Source organism: Bombina bombina, chromosome 3 (assembly GCF_027579735.1).
Source record: "Bombina bombina isolate aBomBom1 chromosome 3, aBomBom1.pri, whole genome shotgun sequence".
In the NCBI taxonomy this organism is placed as follows: Eukaryota; Metazoa; Chordata; class Amphibia; order Anura; family Bombinatoridae; genus Bombina; species Bombina bombina.
In genome coordinates this window covers 251,050,698-251,078,680 of record NC_069501.1, presented here as the reverse complement: position 1 = coordinate 251,078,680, position 27,983 = coordinate 251,050,698, and the positions used below count along the sequence as shown (strand labels likewise).

The window sequence follows — 27,983 nt, the reverse complement described above, 5'->3', positions numbered from 1 at the left end:
TTACCTGATAAATTACTTTCTCCAACGGTGTGTCCGGTCCACGGCCCGCCCTGGTTTTTTAATCAGGTTTGATAAATTTCTTTCTTTAACTACAGTCACCACGGCACCCTATAGTTTCTCCTTTTTTTCTCCTGTCCGTCGGTCGAATGGCTGGGGGGGCGGAGCCTGGGAGGGACTATATGGACAGCTTTTGCTGTGCTCTTTGCCATTTCCTGTTTGGGAGGAGAATATTCCTACAAGTTATGGATGACGCCGTGGACCGGACACACCGTTGGAGAAAGTAATTTATCAGGTAAGCATAAATTCTGTTTTTTACATAGAGATGCTCAAGTGATATTTTCCTGTCAGCTTTTTACAGTTATACTGCATCAGTTTCAAGTGATTTAGCATATGGTATTATGTCCCTTTAAAATTGCATGCTCTGTCTGAATCATGAAATAATTTTTTTGGATTTAGTATCCCTTTAAGGTTAATTGTTAAATTGTTGAGAATGAGAATTAAAAAATTGTGCTCATTTAACACTTACTGGTAGTTCTATAAATTGAGTTATTTATGTGCACAGAATTATAGTCTGAGGATCCAAATTCAGATACTTAATGTACATGAAAAGTCAAAATTAAAGGGACATGAAACTCAACATTTTTAATTCATGATTCAGATAGAGCACAGGATTTAAAAAAAAAACTTTCCAATTTACTTCTATTATCTACTTTGCTAAATTCTCCTAATGTCATTTGTTGAAAAGCATACCAAGGTAGGCTTAGGAGCTGGGAGCCACCTGCTGATTGGTGGCTGCATATATATGCCTCTTTTCATTGGCTTTCTGGTGTATTCAGCTAGCTCACAGAAGTACACTGATGTTCCTTCATTAAAGGGTATCAAGAGAATGAAGCACAATTGATAATAGAAATAAATTGTAAAGTAGTATAAAAATGTGTGCTCTATCTGAATCAAAACAAGAAAAAATGGGTTTCATGTTCCTTTAGACTCTTATGATTTAGATAAGTACCTAGATAGGCTCAGACGCAGCAATGCCCTGTTGGATGGTGATTGGTGGTTACACACAGATGTCTCTTGTCATTGGCTTACCAGTTGTTTTCAGCAAGGTCTCAGTAGTGCCTGCTCTGGAGCTGATTTAACTATATGGTTAAACACATAGTTGTATGCAATCATTAGAGCATTTTGTTTTAATATTCCTTTAAGGTAAACTTTCCACTCATATTGTTTGACTGTCTTGCAATGTAATACAGGCTCTTCCATGTGTAGCTGGTTCTGGTCTTGTAAATAATCATATGTATGTAGACAGACAGACAAGGTATTGAATTAGGAAGTAGTTGTACCTTAGTATTTTTAGTTGGTATTATTTTATTTATGTTGATTGTTTTATCATATTGTTTTCTTTTAGTTTTACGATTTAAAGGGACAGTCTACAATATAATTGTTATTGTTTTAAAAGATAAATGATTCCTTTATTACCCATTGCATAACCAACACAGTTATATTAATATACTTTTTACCTCTGTGATTACTTTGTATCTAAGCCTCTTCTGACAGCCCTCTGATCACATGACTTTTTATTTATTATCTATTGACTTGCATTTAGTACTGTTTTGTGCTAAATCTTAAATAACTCCTTGAACGTGAACACATTTATCTATATGGCCCACATGAACTAGCAGTCTCCTGTTGTGAAAAGCTAATAATAAAGCATGTGATAAGCCTGTAGTGGCTTAGAAACAGACAGAAATTTAGAGGTTTAAAATGGTGTAAAGTATATTAATATAACAATCTTGTTTGTACAAAACTGAGGAATGGTAGTAAAGGCATTATCTTTCTTTTTAAACTATTACAATTTTATTGTAAACTGTCCCTTTAACTTTATTATAGAGCTTTTTTTTGTAATTGGAAAATGTTCTTGAAACTCTTGGGTTACAGTAAAAACTGTAATTTGGTAGCTCTGGTACAAAACTATATGAAAATGATTATTGTCCAGCCCTTTTAGTAATGACTGCCTTTGGATCTCTGAATACAAAGCTCATATTTTGGACAATTGGAGAGCAACAATGCACAATGCATCTATTGACATTGTAATCGCTAATCATGTTAGCGACCTCATACATTAATTTATTCAGATATATTCATGTGGTTCATATTAACTATAAAACACTTAGTGTTGTTTTAATATAACTTTTATGCTAATTTAACTTCCTTCCAGCTTCACTAATAAATGAATACACAATCTGACAGCTTCAAATGTTATATCCTTATTAACATTTAATTTTATGCTGTGATGTGGCCTTGTGGGAATAAGAATTGCATTATTTAAATGACCCATACGGAATATGTGCTTTATTTCAAATCTAGTTTATATTCTTATTCATTAACAGATTATTTTGCTGTGAGGAGAGATGTGAAAGTTATCGCTTTCAGTAGTCTTTCTAAAATGGTGGAAATTAGGAGTTGGAGATTTGCATAGTTGTTGTTAGATGTGGCAAAACAGCAAATAATTTGTTCATTGTTCCTCTTTCCAGCATCCTGAAATCCATGGAGTTTGCTCAGTCTGAAGGACACGGTGCGCAGGTAGAGTACATAATGCCTTTGTATGATCAGATATGCTAATTCATTCTGTTTTTATGACAAGCTGGGGTTACAGATGCTAAAATTATATGTGGTTGGAATGTTCTTTCTCGCTGCCCTTTTTAACGCAGTATTTATTAACTACAGTTTAAATTTAATCTCTGTGCTATCAAAGCAGCTGCAGAGATTAATTCATGGGTCAAGGAATTCTGGGTACCAGGAAGCCACAGTATATAACTATATAAATATACAATGTCCTAAATTCTGTTATTGTTTCATTTGAATAGCTTATTCTTTAACAGACATACAATTAATGTTTCTTTTTTGTCACATCTATAATTAGGTATTTTTTTAAATTTGTTACAGGTTTTGTTTTCTGAAAAATGGATGCTCATGTGCAAAAATGTTATACTTGTGGGTTGTTTCCCTCTCCACCAATATAAGTGAGGGATTTTCCCTTAGCTGCCAGTGATATTTATTCCTATGTTTTCTGTAAACAAACCGCTTTAACTCAAAGGTTTAATGTACTATTATTTATTTCTCCCCTTTAATGTGTTACCAATGATCAGTTTTACTTGCTGGATTTGTGTTAAATTGTTTACAAATAGCTAATTTACCTTTATTTTGTCATTCAAAATAGCTTATTTTACCAGTTATATCCCCACTTATTCAATACATAAATTCTGATTATAGAAAAGATATGTAAACAAGAGGTTTTATTATTATTATTATCGGTTATTTGTAGAGCGCCAACAGATTCTGCAGCGCTGAGTTTTAGAAATAATTATGCTCCCAGTTTGGGGGGTGGGGGGGGTGTTACAGAGAGATACTAAAATGTACATTTTTCTTTGTTCTTTATTTGTCTGTGTATACAGTTGAAGATAAGACAAACATGACTTTTTTTTCTCTAACTAGAGAGACAAAACTAATGAGATCTGCTCTCAATGCAAGCTCTGCCCATTTAATTGAGTAGTGGGTTCAATTTATTGTGCTATTTCATGTACAAAAATACCTAAAGGAACAACTTCCCATACATTTTAAACTCTGAAGCTTTTATAACAATCGGCAGCCTTGTGGGGTGGGGCACTAGCCCAGAATAATGGCTGGCCCTCCCATGTACCCCCACCCCCAACTGTGATTGGCCCTTGTTTAAAAAGAAAACCGTTTTACAGTACACTGTCCCTTTAACCTTTTTTCATGCAAAAACATATCTAAATAGTGTTTTTTTTTAATCTGTTTATGATTGAAATAGTTATTTAAACCTTTGGTGTACTTCACCGTAATACATATTTTAAACATAATATAATTGTGTGGACACCTTAAAAATTTGTCTTTCCATTAACCTAGTTCTGGCAGTTTATCATTCTACTAATCATCTGTTACAGAGTGATCCTAAGGCTACGTTGTGTTTTTGGGAATTTAAACTGATAATCGGATTGAGTTTATGCCACTGATAAATGATTTGCCTAATACCAAAGAGTAATAAACAACAATTTAAACATTGTTTAGGATGCATCGAAACCACTGGAGGTGTTGTTACTGGAGAAGAACCGGGCAATGCAGTCAGAAAATGCCACGTTACGTATTTCCAACAGTGACCTAAGCGGTAAGTCGATTTCACTTTTTTTTTAATCTAAAAATGGAAAAAAATGTTGAAGGAAAGGCTGTGTTAGGAACAAATGACAGCAAGATTAATGAACAACAGGTTCTGTGAATAATGTTTGACTTGAAAAGAGTGTAAGCTGGATAATAGAATGCATCTTGAAGACCTCAGCGACACTGCTTAAAAAAAAAGAGTAATTACCTTAGAATATGGCAGATTTGTAGGCTATTATGCTACAACATTATGAGCTTGTTCTCTACCCTCCCCCCTCCTCCCGCACAACACTGGGAAAGGAGGTTGGATGCAAAAGTTCTGCTTGAATACATTTTCATAGCTGCTGTTATCTGCTTAATTAACTAGCGTAATTTACAGGAAATGTTCCAGTGGTAGCATAGAGCTGGCTCAGTCCAATACAGGACAGTGAGATCTGCAGAGCATTGCACAAGCTTGCAGGTCAGTCCACCTTTGTGCGGGTCAGCCTCATATGTATGTCTAGTAATTATCACTTTATCATATTGGATTTATTACTTAAATATCGGAATAATATTATGGGCAGTTATACATTTTTTAGAGAAGATTGGCTGTATAATTTCAGATTAGACATGAGATTTCTTTTACAGGTTTATACAGCACCATATTTGATTAATAGGTGTCCTTGGCAAAATAATTATACAATTGTAATATACCCAATCTGTTGTATTTAATATAAATATATATATATTGTAACCAACATAACACTAGACCACACTTCTAAGTAAATGTTTGCTGTGAGGTACGAGTTGATGTACTTGGATGAAAGTCAATGTCAAGATGTGTTGTATGTGACCATATATGTTTATTCCATGAGTTATATAGGTGAAGTGCACTAGATTATAATAGTTTATTCTCCAGGCTGCATCAAACTGTACAAGAAAGGTACAAACATGAAATGCATGTTGTTTGTTTTTGGGGGCCTAGTTTGGCTTACAGAAAATTCAATTTAAAAACCTCATTGGCCCTTGTTTTTTTTTAAAAAAATTGCACTTTTTCACTTTGTGGGGCAAACTTTGCGTTTTTATCTTGGTTTTTCCCTTTTAATCCCCCATAATGCATTATGTTTGACCTTTCTTGTAGGGTCAGCCAGGAGAAAAGGGAAAGACCAGCATGAGATTCAGCGTCCTGCAACTTTGCCGGCCTCTCCTCCCTCACAGTTGCTCCGCAATACTGGGGAGCAGGTTTCCAATACTAATGGTACACACCAGTTTTCACCAACGGGTTTAAACCAAGACTTTTTCAGCTCATCTGTTGCAAGCCCTACTTTGCCCTTGGCCTCAACAGGAAAATTTGCACTAAATTCACTTCTCCAGCGACAGCTAATGCAGTCCTTCTACTCCAAGGCAATGCAGGAAGCAGGAAGCACAAGTATGATTTTTTCAACAGGTCCCTTCAGCACAAACTCCATATCTTCCCAAAGTCCATTACAACAGCCTAGCCCGGATGTTAATGGCATGGCCTCTTCTCCCAGCCAATCAGAAAGTGCTGGGAGTGTCTCAGAAGGAGAGGAAATAGACACTGCAGAAATTGCACGTCAAGTGAAAGAGCAGTTGATCAAGCACAATATTGGGCAGCGGATTTTTGGACACTATGTGTTGGGACTGTCACAGGGTTCTGTAAGTGAGATACTTGCCAGGCCCAAGCCATGGAATAAATTAACTGTTCGAGGGAAGGAGCCATTCCACAAGATGAAGCAGTTTCTTTCAGACGAACAGAACATCCTTGCACTTCGCAGCATACAAGGCAGGCAAAGAGGTGAGTTTGTTCCATGAAATATGTTAATCATGTCATAAATCACACTGATTATTATGCATATCATTTACTTTTCACATTTAAAGCAAATACAGGGCCTACATGTAAAATCAGTATTTATTGCATCCAAATGTTTTGAAAACTCAGCAGTGTAACTTCAAAGTATTGTGTTCAAATTTAAAGTTTACTTATTAATTTTAGCAAGGTCCATCATAGCACAGCATGGGTTTAAAGGGACATTAAAACAGCTTAAAGTGCATTTAAAACAGTAGTTTTGTATTGTTCTTGCAGTCCACGGACAACCCCTTGACAATCGTCTTGAGTATTTTTATTTTATTTCCTCTACTGTGGCCATTGTGGGAAAGATCTTACTGAGCTTCTGAACTGATTAAAGGGACACTGAACCCAATTTTTTTTCTTTCATGATTCAGATAGAGCATGCAATTTTAAGCAACTTTCTAATTGACTCCTATTATCAATTTTTCTTCGTTCTCTTGCTATCTTTTTTTTTTTTAAAAAGGCATCTAAGCTAAGGAGCCAGCAAAGGTTTGGTTCATAACCATGGACAGCACTTGTTTATTGGTGCTGTCCAATCAGCAAGGACAACCCAGGTTGTTCACCAAAAATGGGCCGGCATCTAAACTTACATTCTTCCTTTCAAATGAACATACCAAGAAAAAGTTGATAACAGGAGTAAATAAGAAAGTTTCTTAAAATTGCATGCTCTATCTGAATCACAAAAGAAAACATTTGGCATTTGGGTTCAGTGTCCCTTTATAAGCAATCACTATTACCATGTTGCAAATTCTGAGCTCGGAATTCTGTATGATGAACTCCAATCTCTCTGGGGTCAGATGGGAGGGAATTTAAATTACAGGAAATAGCCGGAAGTAAAAAATAATGAAAAAACTTTTTTTTATACACAAACATTTTATGGGAAGTTAAATTTGTAATTTAATGTCCCTTTAATGACAAACTTAAATTAAAATTCTTACAAGTTAGTACAATATAATATATATTTTTCATGTATGAAATATTTGCTCTATTTATTAAAGGGACAGTATACACTCATTTTCATATAACTGCATGTAATAGACACTACTATAAATAATAAGATGCACAGATACTGATATAAAAATCCAGTATAAAACTGTTTAAAAACTTACTTAGAAGCTGTCAGTTTGGCTCTGTTGAAAAGGTAGCTGGAAAGCCCACTGCAAGAGGCAAATAAGACACTCCCCCCTCCTTTTGCATATGAAAAGACCCTTTACACAAACAGCAGCAAGCTGGAGAAGGTAGCTGACAGTATTCACATAAAACTTTGGGGCTTGGTTAGGAGTCTGAAAATCAGAGCAATGTTATTTAAAAATAAGCAAAACTATACGTTTATTTTAAAAAAAAAAACTTTATGGGCTATATAAATAGATCATCTACAAAACATTTATGCAAAGAAAAAATGTGTATAATGTCCCTTTAACAGCATTATTTATGGGATTAACAAATAGCCCTTGTTCTGTCTCACCTAAGTAGACTTGTTTTATTAAAGGGACACTGTACTAAAATGTTGACTGATTCATATGAAAGAGCAGTATTTTAATATGTTTAAAATGTTTGTTTCTTTATCTAAAATAATTTGAAGTAAAAGCTGATTCAATTTAAGACAGAACAACAGCATTAGTTGTGTATTTCCATTCAATGCTCATTAGTCGATAGGTACTTCCTGCTTATGCCAATTGGCTGATAGGCATTTCCTGTCAATGCATTCCCTGTTATTATTCATGTTTAAATAGTGTTTTTTCATATTAATTAGAGACAAAAATGAGTACAGTGTCCCTTTCTCATTGAACACATGCCCATTTAGTAAAATATTTTACGTTTTGTAGTACTAGACATACATGCTTGCTCAGATAAATCACTGCATAAAAATCTTTCATATTGCTTAGGCCATGACATAAAAAAGTAACAATTTTTCCCGATTGTTTTGTTCTTACCAAACGTGTTTTTCAACAGAGAATCCAGGCCAGAACCTGAACAGACTATTTCAGGAAGTTCCGAAAAGAAGAAATGGGTCTGAAGGTATGTCACAAGCAGGTGTTTTTGTTTGCAGCCATTTTGTGGTATGAGATTGTACCCACTGCACATGTTGTCATTAAGCAGTAGCATTTGATTCTGGCCTGGAATCTGAAGGAAAAACAGAGATAGTAAGTATAAAACAAAGCACGGGCTTGCTGTAATCATTTCTAAACTAGATCATTGGAAAATAAAACTCCAGGCTTGGCCTGCTTCCCACTCCAGAATGGCCAAAGAATTTAGCTACTGTAATCATGTTTTACATTTATTCCTTCTTTGGAAAGCAAAATATCCAACAGCATAACATTAAAACGTGTACCTTTTGTTGCAATTTATTTTGCTGTTCTATTAGGCTATTATTTAAAGATGAACACTTTTTATGATATCAGAAGTGTCTGCTTACCACGTTAAAATTACTCCCTTATATGAAAACAAACACATATACATACATACACATGTACATAGTGATGCACCGAAATGGAAATTCTGGATCGAAACCGAATCCGAAAAAAATATCTTAAAACAATAATATGCTACACACTAATTTAACCAAGAAAACAAAACAGGCAAAAAACAATAATGCCATTTTCGGCCAAAATGTTTCTGCGATCAAATTTCGGTGCATCCCTACTTAAAACAATATTAAATAATCAATATACTGTATTATTCTGTATTTAGTTCTGTGTAACAGAATCAGATTTAACAGCATTTTTTTTTTTTACCAATTATCCAAATAAAGTATAGTCCTAGAAAACTATTATTATATGAGAAACAGTAAGTCAAGAAATGAACTCAAACAGCAGCTCTAGGGTAGCATCAAATTTGGAATATGCTACACAATAATTTTACCAGAAATAACCGGCAAAAAAAATGAAAAACGAAATAGCCAAAAATGCCATTTTCGACCAAAACGTTTCTGCGGCCGAAATTTCGGTGCATCCCTACATGTACATACATAAATGTGCAAACATACACATGTACATATACATAAGCTTTAATGAACACAACGTAAAACAAATCCCCCACTACAAAAGCAAGTAAAATATAAAAGAGTTTTTATATGGTTTTAAAAGGATTTTAAGGAAAGGGATACTAAACTTTCTAATTTACTCCTATTATCAAATTTTCTTCATTCTCTTGGTATCTTTATTTAAAATGCAAGAATGTAAGTTTAGATGCCGGCCCCTTTTTTGGTGAACAACCTGGGTTGTTCTTGCTGATTGGTTGATCAATTCCCCACCAATAAACAAGTGCTGTCCAGGGAACTGAACCAAAAAATAGCTTTGGGTTCAGTGTCCCTTTAATTACTGCAGCCCAGTACTACTTAGTTCTCTTAGGCCACAAGACAGGAAATTAGAGGGAGGTTCATGAAATTAATATAGTGTTTAGAGTTCCTTTAAGGATAGCAAATACAGAATAGCTTTGATAAGGCTTCACGAATCCCATTAGCCAGGTAGCTCACACCTAAAATTCTAGTCCTGGCTCCTAATTTTGTTTTTTATTTTTCTGCACAGATTTAAGTATGAAATGCCCTTTTTCTTACAAAATTATGTGGCAGCCCCCATATACTTAGTGCCTTTGTAATACATTTGTCAACCATTATAATATTTTCAAAAATTAGTCAACAATTTCCTTCTTACATCAATATCTTATTTTTCCCGTAATTACAGTAGTTTAGAAGCAGATAATTGTGAACAAATGGAAAGATTTATTATGGTATTTATTTAAATATGCTGACACTAGCACCTGAAAATAAAGATTAATGCTCAATTTAAATAAACACTTGTCAGCTTTCTTCAAGTAAAATTAAATGCTTGCTGTATATTTTCAATATCTTTCTATGAGCATTGAAAGCCTTGCTAATGTAATATTTCTTGTTAGTGATTCCAATTCCTCATGCATGATGCATCAGATAGAATTCATATTGTAACTTAAAGAAACTACTAAATAGATTAAACCTTTGGTTATGTTTAAAGGGGGAGATAGTTTGTGGAAAGATTTTCCCTACAACCTATATAACAATTACTGAAGTATTTAAAATTAAAATCTATTGCTGATTTTAATTTAATTTGTGGTTTAAACCAGCCTTCATCTTTAAATGAACATTAAACACTAAATAAAAGGTAGATTAATTTATGTGTTCAAAACAGAAATTAACCTGATATATATCTGATTTGGTAGTTTAAATACTGAAAAGAATGTGTGAAGTTTTAGTGTCTGTAAAGCAATGGGTGAAGCCATATTAGGGCAGTTATAAATCGGTCACTAAATTGTGCAACCAATAACAGTGGGTAATAAATATTTGTTCAAGGGTCGCAATAGTCAGCAAATGTCTTGCTCTATTCCGTTACAGTATGTAATTTTAATACAATCAACCCTGCTTTGCTATGTATTTAACTACTGCAAAGGGGTTAAACACACAGTAGAAGTGCAGCTCTTGACCTGCAGTGCACTGCTGGTCCGAACTGAAACCTGCCGCTAATGCAATCAACAGGGCTAGTCGCATGACTCAGAAGTGCAACTAGCGCTGCTGATTGGATGTGACGGATTTTGCTAGGGACCAGCAGTGCACTGCAGGTCAAGAGCAGCACTTCTGCTGTGTGTTTAACCCAGTTATGGTGGTTAACGGATTAGAGCATGTAATTGATAGACTATTATGGCCCTTTAAATCTAGAGTCCACCCCTGCGCTTCTATCAGGAATTGGATAGCCCATATTTTTCAGAATTTAAATTACAGGGCAAGGGGAGAAAATTGAAAGTATATTTATATTTGTTCTACTACATAGAATTAAACATTTTGTATTACAATCTCTCAAAGTGTTTAAAGGGATACTAAACCCATTTTTTTTCTTTCGTGATTCAGATATAAATTCCTAATTTACTCCTATTATCAATTTTAATTAATTCTCTTGCTATCTATTTTTGGTTCAGCACCTAGGTAGTGCTTGCTGATTGGTGGCTAAATGTAGCCAACCAATCAGCAAGCGCTACCCAGGGTGCTAAACAAAAAAATGGGCCGGCTCCAAAGCTTACATTCCTGCTTTTTCAAATAAAGATAGCAAGAGAACAAAGAAAAATTGATAATAGGAGTAAATTAGAAAGTTTAGTATCCCTTGACTTAAAATCCTTTTAAAACCATATAAAAACTATTTTATATTTTACTTACTTTTGTAGTGGGGGATTTTTTTTATGTTGTGTTCATTAAAGCTTTAATTACTAAATAAAATAAAAATATGGCACACATGTATAAATAATGTGTCACTTTGTCTTCTAAGAGGAAATAAATCGTATCACTGTTGAAAATCATGGAACATGGCTTTCTTTTAATAAACAGATAACTAAATGAGTAAATTAAATGAAGGACAAAACAATATAGAAAGAGCGGAACACAATGAAGACAAAATTAATTAGGTATAAAAAAAACTGAGATGGGACCACCTTTGGCCAAATGCTTTGTTAATCTTCTGCTAAATGGTGCTTAGAAGGCCTATATCGGTTTACAATCTTGTAGAGGCAATTCCGTGGGCTTCATGCCTGCTTTGATCTAAACAGTCCTATTTTGTACCTCAGGAGGAGAGCAGAATTACAGTGACTTATACATACTGAAGTCAAAGGTTTTAATACTCAGAAAATATTGATTGAATGCTAACCACAGAAAATAGCTAATTGTGATTACATTTGAATTGTTAATTCTAGGAGATTTGTTAGGTAGCATATACGGCTTCAGAATGTAACCTTGGTGGAGAAAAAGAATGCCAGAGTTTTTGATTTATGTGTGTTTATGTAAATATCTGTTGATATAACTCATTCAGTGTTGTACATTAACATAGTCTTGCCAAGAAGATATACTATTACATCTCATTAGTGTTACCAACAGAAAGCAGAGTTTAGACCAGCCATATCTAAAAATAGTTTTTACTTGATCGAAATTTGGCAACTATCTTTTGCTGTCTGGCCAAATATCCTGCTTTTGTTGATTCGTTTAATATCCTGCTTCTAAAAAAGCATTTTTAAAAGGGGCAGTGCACTCAGCACTCATATCTGCTGTCTCCTAAGCATTTCAACCTTAATGGATATCACAACAGTATAGTATTTTCTTTTTGCACAACTTTGTGTTGTAGTTTAAAAAATAAATAAAAAAATGAACAGCTTATTTAGGCTGTATAGTCAAGCAGGTCATTTTTATGAAATGTTGGAACATAAAATTTGTTTAAAAAAACCCCTAAAAAACAAAATACAATATTGCTACTTTGTGCAGGTTCTTAGTGTGGATTTTAAAGCATAGAGAACCTGTGGGCAGTGATATTCAGTGTGCACGTGCCTGCCATTATTTGCAAAAGATGCCTTTTATAACAGTGTGCATTACAGAGTTTATTAAAATAATATGTAGCAAAATGTTTGCTAAAAAGTCTAAAATTAGTTGTTTTGCAGTTGTTATCTGATAAAGCCAGTTTGGGATAGATATGTAGCACAGTAACCATTGAAGAGTCAGCAGGGTGCATTTTCAAGTTCTGGAAATCTGATATTTTGAAATTATCACAGCTAAATTACATGAAAAAGGGGCACAATAAATAGTACAAAATATATTGCAAAGTTGTTTTGTTATTCATAACTAATCATTTTAGATTACATTTCTTAAGGTGTTTGCTGTGCCTTTAATTCAGTGTACAAATAGATCAGTCTCATGTTCAACAGGAGATGCTTAAATGTTAAGGAAGGTGATTCTGATGAAATGTTACATGAGTGTGTTAGATGAGATATATCTAAAATCGGTTAATATTTTCACTTCAGGAAATATCACTACAAGAATCCGAACGCCAGAGACTGGCTCAGATGATGCCATTAAGTCTATTTTAGAGCAAGCCAAACGAGAGCTGCAGGTGCAGAAAACTGGTAAGTGAATGCCGTCCAGAACCGTGGGAGAAAACGTATTCTAATAACAGCCCCGGCACCATACAAAAAAATACAATCGGCCAAACATATAAATGATTATACGTTGTTAATCTGCTAGCACAGAAGATTAATCTATTTATTTTTTTTGGCTATAATAATACATTTTGTATTATTGTTTATCATTATTACACAAGTTTTTTATTTATTAGCATAGATACAACACTAGACTCACAAACAGTATCTATCGATACACTTTTTTGTTTTTAGGTTTAAACAAGCTTTATTCGAGCTGAAATGACAATACACAAAAAGCTATATTTATTTTTTTAACTGGGTTCTCTTTATCCTCTATTCTTAATACACACATTTTAATTTCTCTCCTCATCAAGTTTCCTTTTCTCAGCAATTTTTACTTGGATTTCTTTTCTATATCTTGTGTTTGTTCTGTTTTCCTTCTCTCCTTGTTATTTCCTCTCTCTCCCCTCTTCATATTCTTGTTTAATAGGCCTCACAAAATCAAGCTGAGGGCCATATCCTGCCTGCAGGTCTTTAGTTCCGCAATCTTAGGCTACAGCTTGTAATTTATTTAAAACACCAACAAGGTTGGCTGCTTATTAGCTATAAGGATTTTTTTTAACAGAAAAATGCTATATGCGTAAGTAGATATTCAGAGATAAAATTAATGATAGGTGTTAAAGCAATAGAAAGGTCAAAACTGAAATGTGCATAAGATGCATTTCAATTTTAAATAAAAGCATTATTGCAATATACTTCCATTAGCAAAAATGCTTGTAGTAAAAGTTATTACTGTTTTTCAAGGGGCATATGCACATATGCTGTGAGGGCCCATGCATCCAATATTCAAGCTCAGAGAGCTGCTGGTGGTGTTTATTGTGTCTGGGAAGACTTAATTTGTATCATAGAAGCCACTGCGGACTCTTAGAAGGTCTGGTGTTTGAATACTGGTGCAGCAGACCTCACAGCATATGTGGGTATGCTGCTGAAAACAGTAATACGTTTTGCTAGAAGCATTTTTGCTTAAGGAAGTACATTGAAAAAATGCTTCTATTTAAAGTGTAAATGTATCCATGCACATTTCAGTTACCTCCCGACATCTCACACGTTTTTCTTATCTACAGAAGTAGATATGGGATTGCGCCAAGTACAAAACATAATGAATTCATTAAACATTACAGTCATTTAGATCTTGTCTTCCTTTATGATTCTGCTTTCTCAGACCTCAACAGTATAAAGATAATTTACATATAGAATGTGATATATGTACCATTAAAATGAGCAAACTGCACAATACCCGAGAACAGGTACAGTATATATAAATAAATACATAGTCAGTTCAGTGATTTGCTTTGGGCTCTTTTTTTAATTGATATTTTTTTTTCTCACCATCTTACCCATATTTACCAATATTGTTGTTTCTTCTTCCTATGTAGAAGCTTCCTTGAAACTTCTGTGTAGTATTTAAAGACTTTCCAATTACTGTACCTATATTTTACTGTAATTCAGTTGCTCACAGTCTGTTTCTAAGTTATGTGGATGCTTATTTGATTTCAGTTCAAGACTTTCTAATTTATCATTGTCTGTATCTCATCTTTCTGCTTTATAGTGTAGGGTTCTCCAACCTTTGCATGTGAAGAGTAGGAATAAAAAAAGGCACATAAGACAAACTGTGTGTTGCAATCTAGGAGAGGTTGATGATTAGAGAAAACCTGTTAAAAAGCAATATAGAGTCAGACAGTGGCCCACATGCATGTGGTTGGACAATATTTTAGAGTAAACTCCTGCATTTAAACTCCGGGGATTTGATTTGTGTTTTTACTTTTTTCTTTTTAATTGCAGTTTTATACAGTTTCTCATAATTTGGGCATTTTATTTATTTTTTGCTGTGTATCTTTAGAGTGTGATTTATTTATAATTCTTTATTTCATTATCAGAATCGAGTTGATGGCTTACAGTATTTATTTTGTCTTTGCAGCTGAGCCGGCTCAGCTTCCTTCAGCATCCAACAGTGGTAATTCGGATGATGCTATTCGGTCCATTCTGCAACAAGCAAGGCGTGAAATGGAAGCCCAGCAGGCTGCCTTTGAACCTACCTTAAAAACGGCATCTTTAACCCAACCTGAACTTTCCATCATTTCTCCCAAGCTTATCTCTACATCATCAGTTTCTTCAATTTCTAGTTACTCTCCATTAACTATTACACTGAAGAAGCATACATCAGTTTTAGACTCTGGTATTTCTACTTTGCAGAATCTAACGGGTGTAAAAAAAGAGTTACAGGAATCGCCAATACTAGATCTCCATAACATAGATTCAACGCAAGGTATGCTTAGGCATGTAAAAAATGAACTTGGACGTGGTAGCATGTGGAAGGATCATTGGTGGAACACTGTTCATGACAGAAGAAATACAGCTTCTTCTGAGGACACAAAGGTAGAGGAAACCAACTGTGCGAAAGAGAAACTAATGACCCAGAACAGGGCAGAGCGAAATCAACTTCAGGGTCCTTCATCATCTTCAGAATATTGGAAAGAGTGGCCGAATGCTGAATCTCCTTACTCGCAGAGCTCGGAAATCAGTATGACTGGAGCCAGTAGAAGCGAGACACCGCAAAACAGTCCTCTGCCTTCATCACCAGTTGTATCTCTGTCCAAACCAACTAAACCAACTGTCCCTCCCTTAACTCCTGAGCAGTATGAGATTTACATGTACCAGGAGGTTGATACTATAGAATTAACGCGGCAAGTGAAAGAGAAGCTTGCAAAAAATGGGATCTGCCAAAGGATATTTGGAGAAAAGGTAATTAAAAAAATATATAATTTTTAAATAGAATTGTATAACTTACCTTTTTCATCTTTCCAAAGAAAATGTTGGTATAAAAGCTAAGTAATACAAGTTTATTGATTTAGTTGTTTCTTAGAATGCCTTTATTTGGCCATACTCTTTACCTTAATAAGTCATAGAGTGTAACTGATCACATGTGAGTTTGGCAGAAGGTATATGTTGTTCCTGGATTGTCGAAATAAGTACAGGATACAGATATTATAAGTAAATATTTGGGTTGGCACAACAGAACATGGTTGCTTTATAAAACTGTTGAAAGGTGGTTACTTAAAGGAAACATTTGGAATAGACAACTACACGTCAGTTTTTATATATCCCTATAACGGTAAATCAGTAAAAAGTAAAAATAGATTCTTGGATATTTCTTACTGCAAGAAATGAGAACTATAATGTTTCCACCACAGCTTAAATCACCTTAAAGTAGCAGTGGAAATACAGTAGATTTGCATAATTAACAAATGCATGGTAAAAAGACAATACAATATCATTTAGTCTGAACTTCAAATGACTAGAAGATTTTTTTCTGACAATTTTCAAAGATAAGTCTTATTTCCACTCCTCCTGTATCATGTGACAGCCACCAGCCAATCACAAATGCATATACATATAGGGGCCCATTTATCAAGCTCTGAATTGTGGGCCCGTGTTTCTGGCGAGCCTGCAGGCTTGCCAGAAACACCAGTTATGAAGCAGCGGTCTAAAGACCGCTGCTCCATAACCCTGTCCACCTGCTCTGATGAGGCAAACAGCAATCTCCGGAAATTAACCCGATCGAATACGATTGGGTTGATTGACACCTCCCTGCTGGCGGCCGATTGGCCGCGAGTCAGCAGGGGGCGGCGTTGCACCAGCAGCTCTTGTGAGCTGCTGGTGCAATGTTAAATGCGGAGAGCGTATTGCTCTCTGCATTCAGCGAGGTCTTGCGGACCTGATCCGCACTGTCGGATCAGGTCCGCAAGACCTTTAATAAATAGGCCCCATAGTCTGTGAATTCTTGCACATGCTCAGTAGGAGTTGGTGACTCAGAAAGTGTAAATATAAAAAGAGTGCAGATTTTGTTAATGGAAGTAAATTGCATGCTCTATCTAAATCGTTAAAGTTTAATTCTGACTTGAATGCCCCTTTAATATCAGCTTGTTTCATCTGTTATCCACATTTGACCACCTCCTGGTGGCATTGATCACTAGTTTCTCACTAGTGGGGTTTGTATAGCTCAAATCAGTTCATCCATGGTAGCTACCTTATGTATTAGTTTGGTATTTGTATTGAGTTGAAATAAATTCCATATCCACTACCATTTTGTGTTAAACTTTAGCTGGGTTTGTTAAAGAATGTAAGTCATTTAACCCCACCAATCAAGAATACATGATATGGCAATGTATAGCTATGTTAATGTGAAGAAGCCATTGAATGAAGAATGAGTTAAATTGTACTAAAGTAACATACAGAGTATCAGCTGCTATAATGATGTGTGTGTTAAACAAAAACTCCAAAGTTGGCACTACATGTATATTGGCACTGTCACAAGCACTGATTGGTAAGTGTACTCTGTAAAGAGCATATGTAACAATTAGGACACAATCACATCAGGCATGTGCATGCAGCAGCATTTTTTCAATGTACTTCGACTTGCAGAAACCTTGAAATAGTAGGGTGGGCTATATAGCCCAATCATGCTGTTGATTTCCATGCCCCTTTAAGAATTGTGATTGATATGAAATGGATATAAAATGATTATTGGGAAAGGGTAATTAAACCATGACAAGTATATAAACTGAAGTCATGCTTGTAATGAGGTCACTATGCCATTTCCTTAAGGGAACATTATTCATGGGGGTTAATATATAGCTTCTTTCAAATCTTGTATCCTCTAACATTGGCTTATAAAATGACTGCATATTTTTCGTTTGCATTAATATGTTTTAAAGTTACAGTGTTGAGCTTTTGCATTGCATCCGTACTCCATGTAACCTAGAATATTACCTTCTATTTTACTGAGTGTTGGCTACTGATTCTTATTAATCTGATAAGATAAATATTATATTATATGCTGTATTTTATAAGACGAGTGCAACATTTTTTTTTATTTTTATTTTTGCTTTTCTAAAGTCAGGGTTTGTCAAAGCCAGGCGGAGCCACTGGGGCCTTAAAATTATATCCTGTCACCATGGTCCCCATGAAAGCAAAACACATTCTCTCATTGGCCTGATTTGCAACATGGTTTATTAAAGGGAGAGTAAATTCAAAATTAAACTTTTATGGGGCAAATAGAGCATGAAATTACAACTTATTTAACAGAAATAGGTTGCAATAGGTTTTTCCGGCCCACAACCCAGTTTTTAACTGACCTGCAAATCCAAACTTGTGAGAAGAGGAGCCGTATGGCCTCACCTCTTTCTTTATTAACCTAACTGATGCTCCTTCTTATACATTGCCCAAAACCCAAAATCATGACCCATCATCCCAGTTTCTTCTGTCCCTTTATCCGTCTGCTGCTTTGTACGGTGCACAGTGTGCTGCATCACACAGTATCTGTGTGTATTGTTCTATGTTTTTATCAATAATGACATTTAATCAACAGTGCTCCAAGAAATGAAAGCAAATCCTGTTAGACACCCGTGAGGTAGAAAACTGGAAAGATTGACGTTTCCTATATCATTTAAGAGAAATCTAATTTGTCTTATTACCTATAATTAAGGATTAGTTCTTTTTATTTTACAGTGGCAAATAATATAAATATGACCCATAATTAAAGGGGACATACTAAAAAATTGTAATCTGTATGGAAAAAGCCACATTTAAAAATGTGAAGTAAAATTTTAAATTGATTCTGCTACAGCAGTATCGGGTGTATACATCCTACCAATCTTCATTGGTTAATAGGTATTTTATCCTGCTGCTTATTGGCTTACAAGTACTACCTGCTAATGCTCATTGGTTGACACGAGTGCACTTTGGTACTGTACCTTTCAGGAAAAAGCCCATAATTAAACAGTGGTCTTTTAATGTAGATGATAGAAATGTTTTGAGTAGTATGTTACATTATATTTATGATATAATAATGCAATATATACAATGACATACACAGTAATATAGAGACCTGCTTATAAAAGGGCTCTACTTTTGAGTCCACAAGACACCCATGGGTGCGTCCACTTCCCTCAATAGGCTGCCAGCAGCCAAACATAAATTTAGCTTGGTGTATCTGGACCCTTTCTAGGCCTTGCAGCTATTATATAATGTATGTGTATATAATAAAATTGTAATGGCCAAAAGTTTTTGTCTTATGGGCTGGCTCCTAGATTTTGACCCAATTTTTTCCAGTACTGGTTTATCATTATATATACTGTATATTTGTACATGGAATATAGTTATTATATCTAAAAAAACCTTTAATAATAAAAAAAGGAAATATACATGTTTTACGAATATTCCTTATCTATTTTATACTAGGCAATAAGCCTTCCCAGAGGGAAGTCTATTTAAAAAAAACAAAAAAAAAAACAACAACCTCCAAAGCTAAAATTACAAAAAATAAAAAATGTAAAATTACAGAAAAAAATAAACAAAGTTATCCAAAATAAAAAAATTAAACCTAAACGAATACCCCTATAAAAATAAAAAATCCCCCCCAAATAAAATCACCCCCTAATCTAATACTAAACTACCAATACTACTTAAACGTGCTTTTGTAGGGCATTGTCCTAAGTTAAACAGCTCTTTTATCTAAACAAATTGCCAATTACCCCCTAACAGTAAAAAAAATCCACCCACCAAACCCCCCAAAATAAAAAAAACAAACACTAAAAAAAGCTAAACTACCCATTGCCCCTAAAGGGGCATTTGTATGGGCATTGCCCTTGAAAAGGCATTCAGCTCTTTTACTGCCCTTAAAAGGGCAATCTGCTCTTTTTCAGCCCATTAAATCCCTAATCTTAAAAAAAAAATCCTAACACTAAGCCCCAAATAGGTACTCACCGTTCCTGAAGTTTGGCGGAGAAGGTCTTCTTCCAGGTGGCTCAATCATCTTCTATTTTCATCCGGAGTGAAGGTGGCACGGAGCGGAGGCGCAGAGCTGTGTATCCTCAGCGGAGGTGCGGATCTCTCTTCCATGGTGCGTGGATCCTCAGCAGTGGTCCTCGGCGGCATGGAGGCTCCTCTTCATCCGATGTCTGTCGTACACTAAAGATTGAATGCAAGGTACCGCAATCAATTTGGGGTACCTTGCATTCCTATTGGCTGAAATTTTGAAATCATCCAATAGGATTAGAGCTACTGAGATCCTATTGGCTGTTCAAATCAGCCAATAAGATTTTAGTAGCTGTCATCCTATTAACTGATTTCAAAATTTCAGCCAATAGGAATGCATGGTGCCCCAATAAATATGGGGTACCTTGCATTCAATCTTCAGTGTGCGACGGACGATCGCATTAAGAGGAGGCGCCACGCCCCTGAGAACCACCGCCACTGAGGTTCCACGCATCAGGGGAGCCAGCTCCGCACCTCTGCTCCGCTCCACATTTGCTCTGGATGAAGATAGAAGATGATGGAGCCACCTGGAAGAAGACCTTCTCCACCTGACTTCAGGAGCGGTGAATACCTATTTGGGGCTTAGTGTTAGGATTTTTATTTTTTTTTAAGATTAGGGATTTAATAAGTTTGAAAAGAGCTGAATGCTCTTTAAAGGACAATGCCTATACAAAGGTTCTTTTAGTGTTAGTTTTTTTTATTTTGGGGGGTTTGGTGGGAGGGGGGTTTTACTGTTAGGGGGGATTTAGTAATTTTTAAATGTAAAAGAGTTGATTAACTTGGGGCAATGCCCTACAAAAGGCCCTTTTAAGAGCTATTGGTAGTTTAGTTTAGGGGGTGTTTTTATTTTGGTGGGCTTTTTTATTTTCATAGGGATTAGGTTTATTTTTTTATTTTTGATCATTTTGTTTATTTTTTTATGTAACTTTATACTTTTTTATTTTTTGTAATTTTAGATTATTTTTTTGTAATTTAATGTTTGGTTTTATTTAAGTGTAACTTAGTATTGGGGTTAATTTAGGGGGTGTTAGGTTAGGGGGCTTAGTAATTAAATTAGTTATTTGCGTTTTGGGGGGTTGTCGGTTTAAGAGTTAATAGGTTAATTAGGTTTATTGCGATGTGGGGGGTTGGCAGTTTAGGGGTTAATATGTTAATTAGGTTTATTGCGATGTGAGGAGTTGGCGGTTAAGGGGTTAATATTTTAATTAAGTTATTTGCGGATTGGGTGTTTGTTAATACTTCGTGCTGGAGGTTAGTTTTTTTTTGTTATACTTCGTGCGGGAGGTTAGTTTTTTTTTATATACTTTGTGCGGGGGGGTAGTTTTTTTTTGTTATACTTTGTGTGGGCGGTTACGTGTTCTTTATTTATTTCTTGCGTGCGGTTACGTGTTTTTTCGATATTTCATGCAGACGGTTGCATGTTTTTGGTTTTTTAAGGCTTCGGATTTGCCTACGCTGCATCCAGGTGAGCGCTGTATCCAGGTGGATTCATTTGGCTGCGCGCGCAGCCAACATTCTTTTGGCTGCCTCGCGCAGCCAACATTCCTTTGAGGATGCATGCACAACTGGCGATAGAGACGGATGCGTTACAACCGCGATTATAGTATAGATTTCCAGCAAATGTTAGGAGCATAAAATATTCACAGTATTCATCTAATCTGCTAATAAAATGGACAATATATTATTTTAGTTTTACGTTGTTCCATTTAAAATATATTTTAATAGGTATTTGTGCTGAATAAACCTGCCTTTACTTTTCAGACATCCCGCTGAAGAACTATACAGACAATTAAACTAAATAAATGCTGTATCCATTAACTGTTAATTTCATTTGAATTATAGATTTTTTATTTGCCTACAATGTTTGTTTCTTCAATTAAAAATGCAATTTGTATCCTCTGTTTGAGTTTAATAGTGAATTCTTAGTTTATATTATCTTCCGTTTGCAGGTGTTGGGACTGTCACAAGGCAGTGTCAGTGATATGCTGTCAAGGCCAAAACCTTGGAGCAAATTGACTCAGAAGGGCCGAGAACCATTTATAAGAATGCAGTTGTGGTTGAATGGTGAACTCGGTCAAAGTGTCTTGAATTCACAAGGACAACAACAAGGTCAAGGTATTATACATATAATAAAAAATAAATCTTTTCCTGTGAATGTTGCAAATAAGTGTTGATCTGTTAGTGTACCTGTTATTTTGCTTATGTTTGGCAGCAAGGTCTAACTTGTTGTGACTATGACCTTGTATGATTCCCACAGACAAAATGACAAGGGACACTGTGTTTTGGAGCTTCTGTATTCATTTATATGTGTGGAAACCTAGATTTCTTCTGCTCGTGTCAGACAGTGCACATACCATGTGCTATAGTGCCCTGTGGCAAGTAAGGCGCTGATGTATAAATATTCTCACAGTTGTCTTTGCAACATCCTTTTCTGATTTACCTTTTCTGTTTAATTTGTAGCTCTGCAATCCAATACAGCTCAGCAGGATCCTTTGCAAGAGGGATGTCAAAGTTCAGGTACTATATTTAATAGCGGAAAATGATCTCTGAGTTATTAATTCCCTTTAAAAACTACAGTAACTATTTATTAACTCATCCAGATTTTAGCTCAGTGTGTAGAAAATTCAGACCACGTGCTGCTGATTAGTAACAATGCAAGTCAATGAAAATATAATCATTTTTTATGCACCTTAGGCACAACCATTTTGACACAAAACCATAGTGTTGGGAAAAAAAAAAGGCAAAGGGCTCCATGTACGAATGGCAACCTTAGAACAAAGATCCCTTTTCTAATTGAGTTTTTCTCTTTATTACTGCTAATAATGTAAAAACTCTTTTAAAAATAAATCACACAACATATAGTATGTCAGGTATGGTTAATACACTAAATTACCATATAAAACCATATAAACCTTGAAGTGTGTATGTAGGCATGTGCATTCAGGGTTTCGGATGCCTCTAAAATTGAAATGCAGAAGTCGGCAGCCGCACAGATCTTAGTGCGTTGTACTTTCACAAGACGAAATCTGGCTCACAAAAGTGCAAGAACACTGCGAGTGGACGCCGCCTTCTGCATTCGGAGACATCCAAAACCTCTGAATGCCCATGCCTAGTATGTAGACATTCTTCCAGTTCCTCATGGTTTCACACCAGTTAATTGATTTTACCTGCCTGAATTAAAGTAAACAAGTTTACATATAAATGCAGATTTTTTTGATGACTGGATTACACAGGGAAACATCAAAAAGTCGATAGTAAATCAAGTGCATTAGCCAAGACCAGTATCAATGAATTGTGTATATTGATTGCACTCAGACATGTAGTCAATAAGCTGATTGTAGTGAAATTGCCTGGTATGTACATTCAGTATACATATCTGTAGACCTGTGTTATCCATACTATTTATGGGTAATGGGATAGGTTAATGCTCTGCTCTAAGACTGACAGATAAATATTGTCATCTATTGATTTGATCCTTACTCCTTGTCTATGATCTGGTCATAGAACAATTGGCTGTTGCATATGTTGATTTTAGTTTCACTGATCATTTTATTTGTCATTTATAAAATAATATATAAAAAAAGAATGTTACCATGAAGAGAAAATTAGTAATATTATTCCTTCAAGGCAGCATAAAACACCTATAATTGAGGGTTTTGTACAAAAGCATTATATATCTATTTTCCTCTACCACAATATGAGGCTTGCTTTGTGCTTTGCAAACATAATTTCCAGCGGGAGTAATATTAGATTACTTTTACCCAGCACCTGTATCATTAAAATACTTGCTTGGCTAAGCATGTATGAGATGATAACAAACTACAGTCAATAAATCATATAAAAATGAGCTTTTTGAGTTTGAATATCAGTGGGAGCTTAATGTGGTGTTGATGATATTGCATCTAAACAAACATAAGACATTTTTTGGAAATAGATCTTTAACCCTTTAGCTTGTTGAAAGGCCTGGGCCACTTTGCAAAGCTATGACAGCATAGACATAATTTGTAAGTAGGCTTACAATATATGGGTTCTGGTCTAAGTATTCTCAAGTGATGATAGCCCCAACTAATTACTTAAAAAAATCAATTGTAGCGTAAAAAATGCAAAAAGGTTAAGGTTGATTTAAAAAGGGACCTATTGCTCCTTGTAAAGAGTTGCATCAAAAAAGACATGATAAAATACTATTACAGACAGTGTGTGCAAGTCTGATGGCGAGGGCTCAAGTAAAGAGTTGTATGATAGAAAATATATTGCCGTTGTATGTTAATCCTTCTGGAAATGTTAAGGTCAATGGAATTGTATAGATAGGCCCTTAGTTAGAGAGTGGTTTTGTGTTAAGCTTTATCATTTTTTAAAAAGCAATAGCATATTTCATAAGGTTGTACATATGGTAACTACGCAATACATTTTTGACAGTGACATAAAATTGTATATTACAACAATTGAAGGTAATGGGTATTTTTTTCTGAGAGGCGAGTGAGTTTTCATTTGTAGCGACTCTTTCCACTATACGAATTAACACATGAGATTTAAAGCAATAAATGGTATTCCATTTCTGCTCGCACTGCTATCAGTAGAAATTTGTTGATTATCTAAAATCTTAATCAGTTTTCTCTTTAGATTAAATTTAAGTGCATTTAAAACTAAATATTTTGTGACCGAATCTATTTGTGATCTTAAATTTTATTATGCAGCCACGATCTCACAATGATGCAGCGTCAAAAAAATGAGGTTAAATACACTGTAGAAAGTCATATAATAGACCTGTAATGTGAATTTGTATAAGCAAAAATGCTTCTAGTAAAAGTTATTGTTTCAATGGTTGTCTAAATCTTTGTTTTTATTTCCTTACTTAACGCGCATATGAAAACATTTCCTAAACTAACCAGAGTTAAAAGAAAAGAAAACAACATTTTAAATATGCAGCACTGAGAAGAAGGTTCTACGGAATACAAGTTATATAATTGTCTCCAGCCTTAGGAAAGAGTTTTGCTTGCTTCAGAATCGAAGCTTCTGTAACAGTAACGTTAGATCCTTTCATTTGAGTTGGTTCTGCTTTCATGTGCCAATTTACATTTCTACATCTGATTGTTTGCATGTGAAAATGAAGATAGAAATATGTTACCTAAAAATGATGTTGAAAACTTCCTGTATGTGGGTATCGGTACTTCCTCTTTTGCATTCTGCAGATTTGTGTTTAGATAAATGCACATGTAAAATAGAACTTACTGTCTATATAGTGTTCAAGTAGTTGAATCCTATATTATATTGAATAGCTTTTTTTTTCTTATTATATTTCCATTGAATGTCATATTTAACCATGGAGAGGTTTAACTCCTTGCGTGCGCACCTTTTTGGCTGTTTGATTTAAAAATTATTTAATTACATAAAGTTTTTTACCAGCCTTTCCTGTAATTTAACTCTTAAAATTGTATTGTTTTTTTTTTCTACTACTTCAAGATTGGTGGGCATCCAGATCCAGAAATGACCCTGCAATATTTTGAACTGTAACTACTTGTTCATTACAGGAGCACATTTATATATGACCCTACATGCAAACACGATAATATAAACAATACCCTTAAGGATTTTCCATGTGTTTGTCCCTGGTCAGCAAACAGTGCACATTTTTCGAATATAGATTTTAGATTATAAGTGGAGCGCTATTTATCCCTCCCGCTTGTGCATTAACTTAGCAAGAAGTAAGCTTTTTGCACGTGGGGTAGCACTCATATTACAAGTCGAAAGTAAAAACATTTTTGCACGATCGCTAACCCATTGCGTGAAAAGCTGAACGTAGAATATTGTTATCGTGTTAACATATTCCCCCATAGACTTCAATGGAGCTTAAAAAGTGGGGCGGGAAAACTAACACCATTAATCAAGGGCAAAACCGATCACGTTTTTTCAAGTGCGCTACCCCGACATGAAATATTAATATTTCACATTCCAATGTTCTTCACATAGAATATGTTCTATTTATTCATAAATAAATATTTAGTGTGCCACTCGTAATCTAGCCCAATGTCAGTTAAAAATGTGTTGAACCTTTATTTTGTATGCAGATGCTTTGAAGTCCTGTGCTGAATTAGTGATATGTACTATGCATCATTATAGATTTTTAAAAATAACATGAATGTCCATTTCAGTATTGTTGTATAGCAATACGCACAAAGTCATTTATAGCCTTGTATCCTGCATTAGTAGCAGAATTACATTAACACTCTCAAACATTCTCTCACACACACATTCTCACACAAACTCAACACACTAACACACACACACACACATTAACACTCTCACAGATTCTCTCACGCACACATACTCTCACACAAACTCTAACACACACATAAACACTCACACATTCTCTCACACACACAAACTCTCTCACAAACTCTTATACACACACATTAACACTCTCACACATTCGCTCACACACACACATACTCTCACACACACAAACTCTAACACACACATTAACACTCTTACATGTTCTCTCACACAAACTCTAACACACACACACATTAACACTCTCACACATTCGCTCACACACACATACTCTCACACTCACACACAAACACTAACACACATTAACACTCACACATTCTCTCACACACACATACTCTCACACAAACTCTACACACTAACACACACATTAACACTCTCACACATTATCTCACACACACATACTCTCTCACAAGCTCTAACACACTTACACACACATTAACACTTTCACATGTTCTCTCACACAAACTCTAACACACACACATTAACACTCACACATTCTCTCTCACACACATACTCACAGAAACACTAACACACACACACATTAACACTCTTACACATTCTCTCACACACACATACTCTCACACAAACTCTAACACACACACACATTAACACTCTCACATGTTCTCTCACACAAACTCTAACACACACACATTAACACTCTCACACACACATACTCTCAGACAAACTCTAACACACACAGTAACACTCTCACACATTCTCTCACACACACATACTCTCACACAAACACTAACACACACATTAACACTCACACATTCTCTCTCACACACATACTCTCACACAAACACTAACACACACACATTAACATTCTTACACATTCTCTCACACACACATACTCTCACACAAACTCTAACACACACACACATTAACACTCTCACACATTCTCTCACACACACATACTCTCACACAAACTCTAACACACACACACATTAACACTCTCACATGTTCTCTCACACACACATACTCTCACACAAACTCTAACACACACACACATTAACACTCTCACATGTTCTCTCACACAAACTCTAACACACACACATTAACACTCTCACACACACATACTCTCAGACAAACTCTAACACACACAGTAACACTCTCACACATTCTCTCACACACACATACTCTCACACAAACACTAACACACACATTAACACTCACACATTCTCTCTCACACACATACTCTCACACAAACACTAACACACACACATTAACATTCTTACACATTCTCTCACACACACATACTCTCACACAAACTCTAACACACACACACATTAACACTCTCACACATTCTCTCACACACACATACTCTCACACAAACTCTAACACACACACACATTAACACTCTCACATGTTCTCTCACACACACATACTCTCACACAAACACTAACACACACATTAACACTCTCACACATTCTCTCTCACACACACACACATACTCTCACTCAAACACTAACACACACACATTAACACTCTTACACATTCTCTTACACACACATACTTTCACACAAACTCTAACACACACATTAACACTCTCACACATTCTCTCTCACACACACACACACACACATACTCTCACTCAAACACTAACACACACACATTAACACTCTTGCACATTCTCTTACACACACATACTCTCACACAAACTCTAACACACACACACATTAACACTCTCACATGTTCTCTCACACAAACTCTAACACACACACATTAACACTCTCACACATTGGCTCACACCCACATACTCTCACACAAACTCTAACACACTAACGCACACATCACACATTCTCTCACACACACATACTCTCACACAAACTCTAACACACACATTAACACTCTCACACATTCTCTCACACACAAA

General features: G+C 35.4%; 1 protein-coding gene across 4 annotated transcripts in view; it reads left to right on the top strand.

Annotated features, from left to right (window-relative positions):
* The window catches only part of CUX1 (cut like homeobox 1), a 657,906-nt gene that overhangs the window by 371,337 nt on the left and 258,586 nt on the right, over positions 1 to 27,983 (top strand). For 2 of the 4 annotated variants that reach the window (XM_053706258.1, XM_053706260.1), the window contains exons 13-20: positions 2,532 to 2,580; positions 4,087 to 4,183; positions 5,294 to 5,968; positions 7,976 to 8,041; positions 12,827 to 12,928; positions 14,922 to 15,745; positions 21,769 to 21,934; positions 22,280 to 22,336. In XM_053706258.1, the coding sequence (XP_053562233.1) occupies positions 2,532 to 2,580; positions 4,087 to 4,183; positions 5,294 to 5,968; positions 7,976 to 8,041; positions 12,827 to 12,928; positions 14,922 to 15,745; positions 21,769 to 21,934; positions 22,280 to 22,336 (2,036 nt within the window). The remainder of the gene's footprint in view (positions 1 to 2,531; positions 2,581 to 4,086; positions 4,184 to 5,293; positions 5,969 to 7,975; positions 8,042 to 12,826; positions 12,929 to 14,921; positions 15,746 to 21,768; positions 21,935 to 22,279; positions 22,337 to 27,983) is intronic. The other 2 variants (XM_053706259.1, XM_053706261.1) reach the window with 2 other exon arrangements.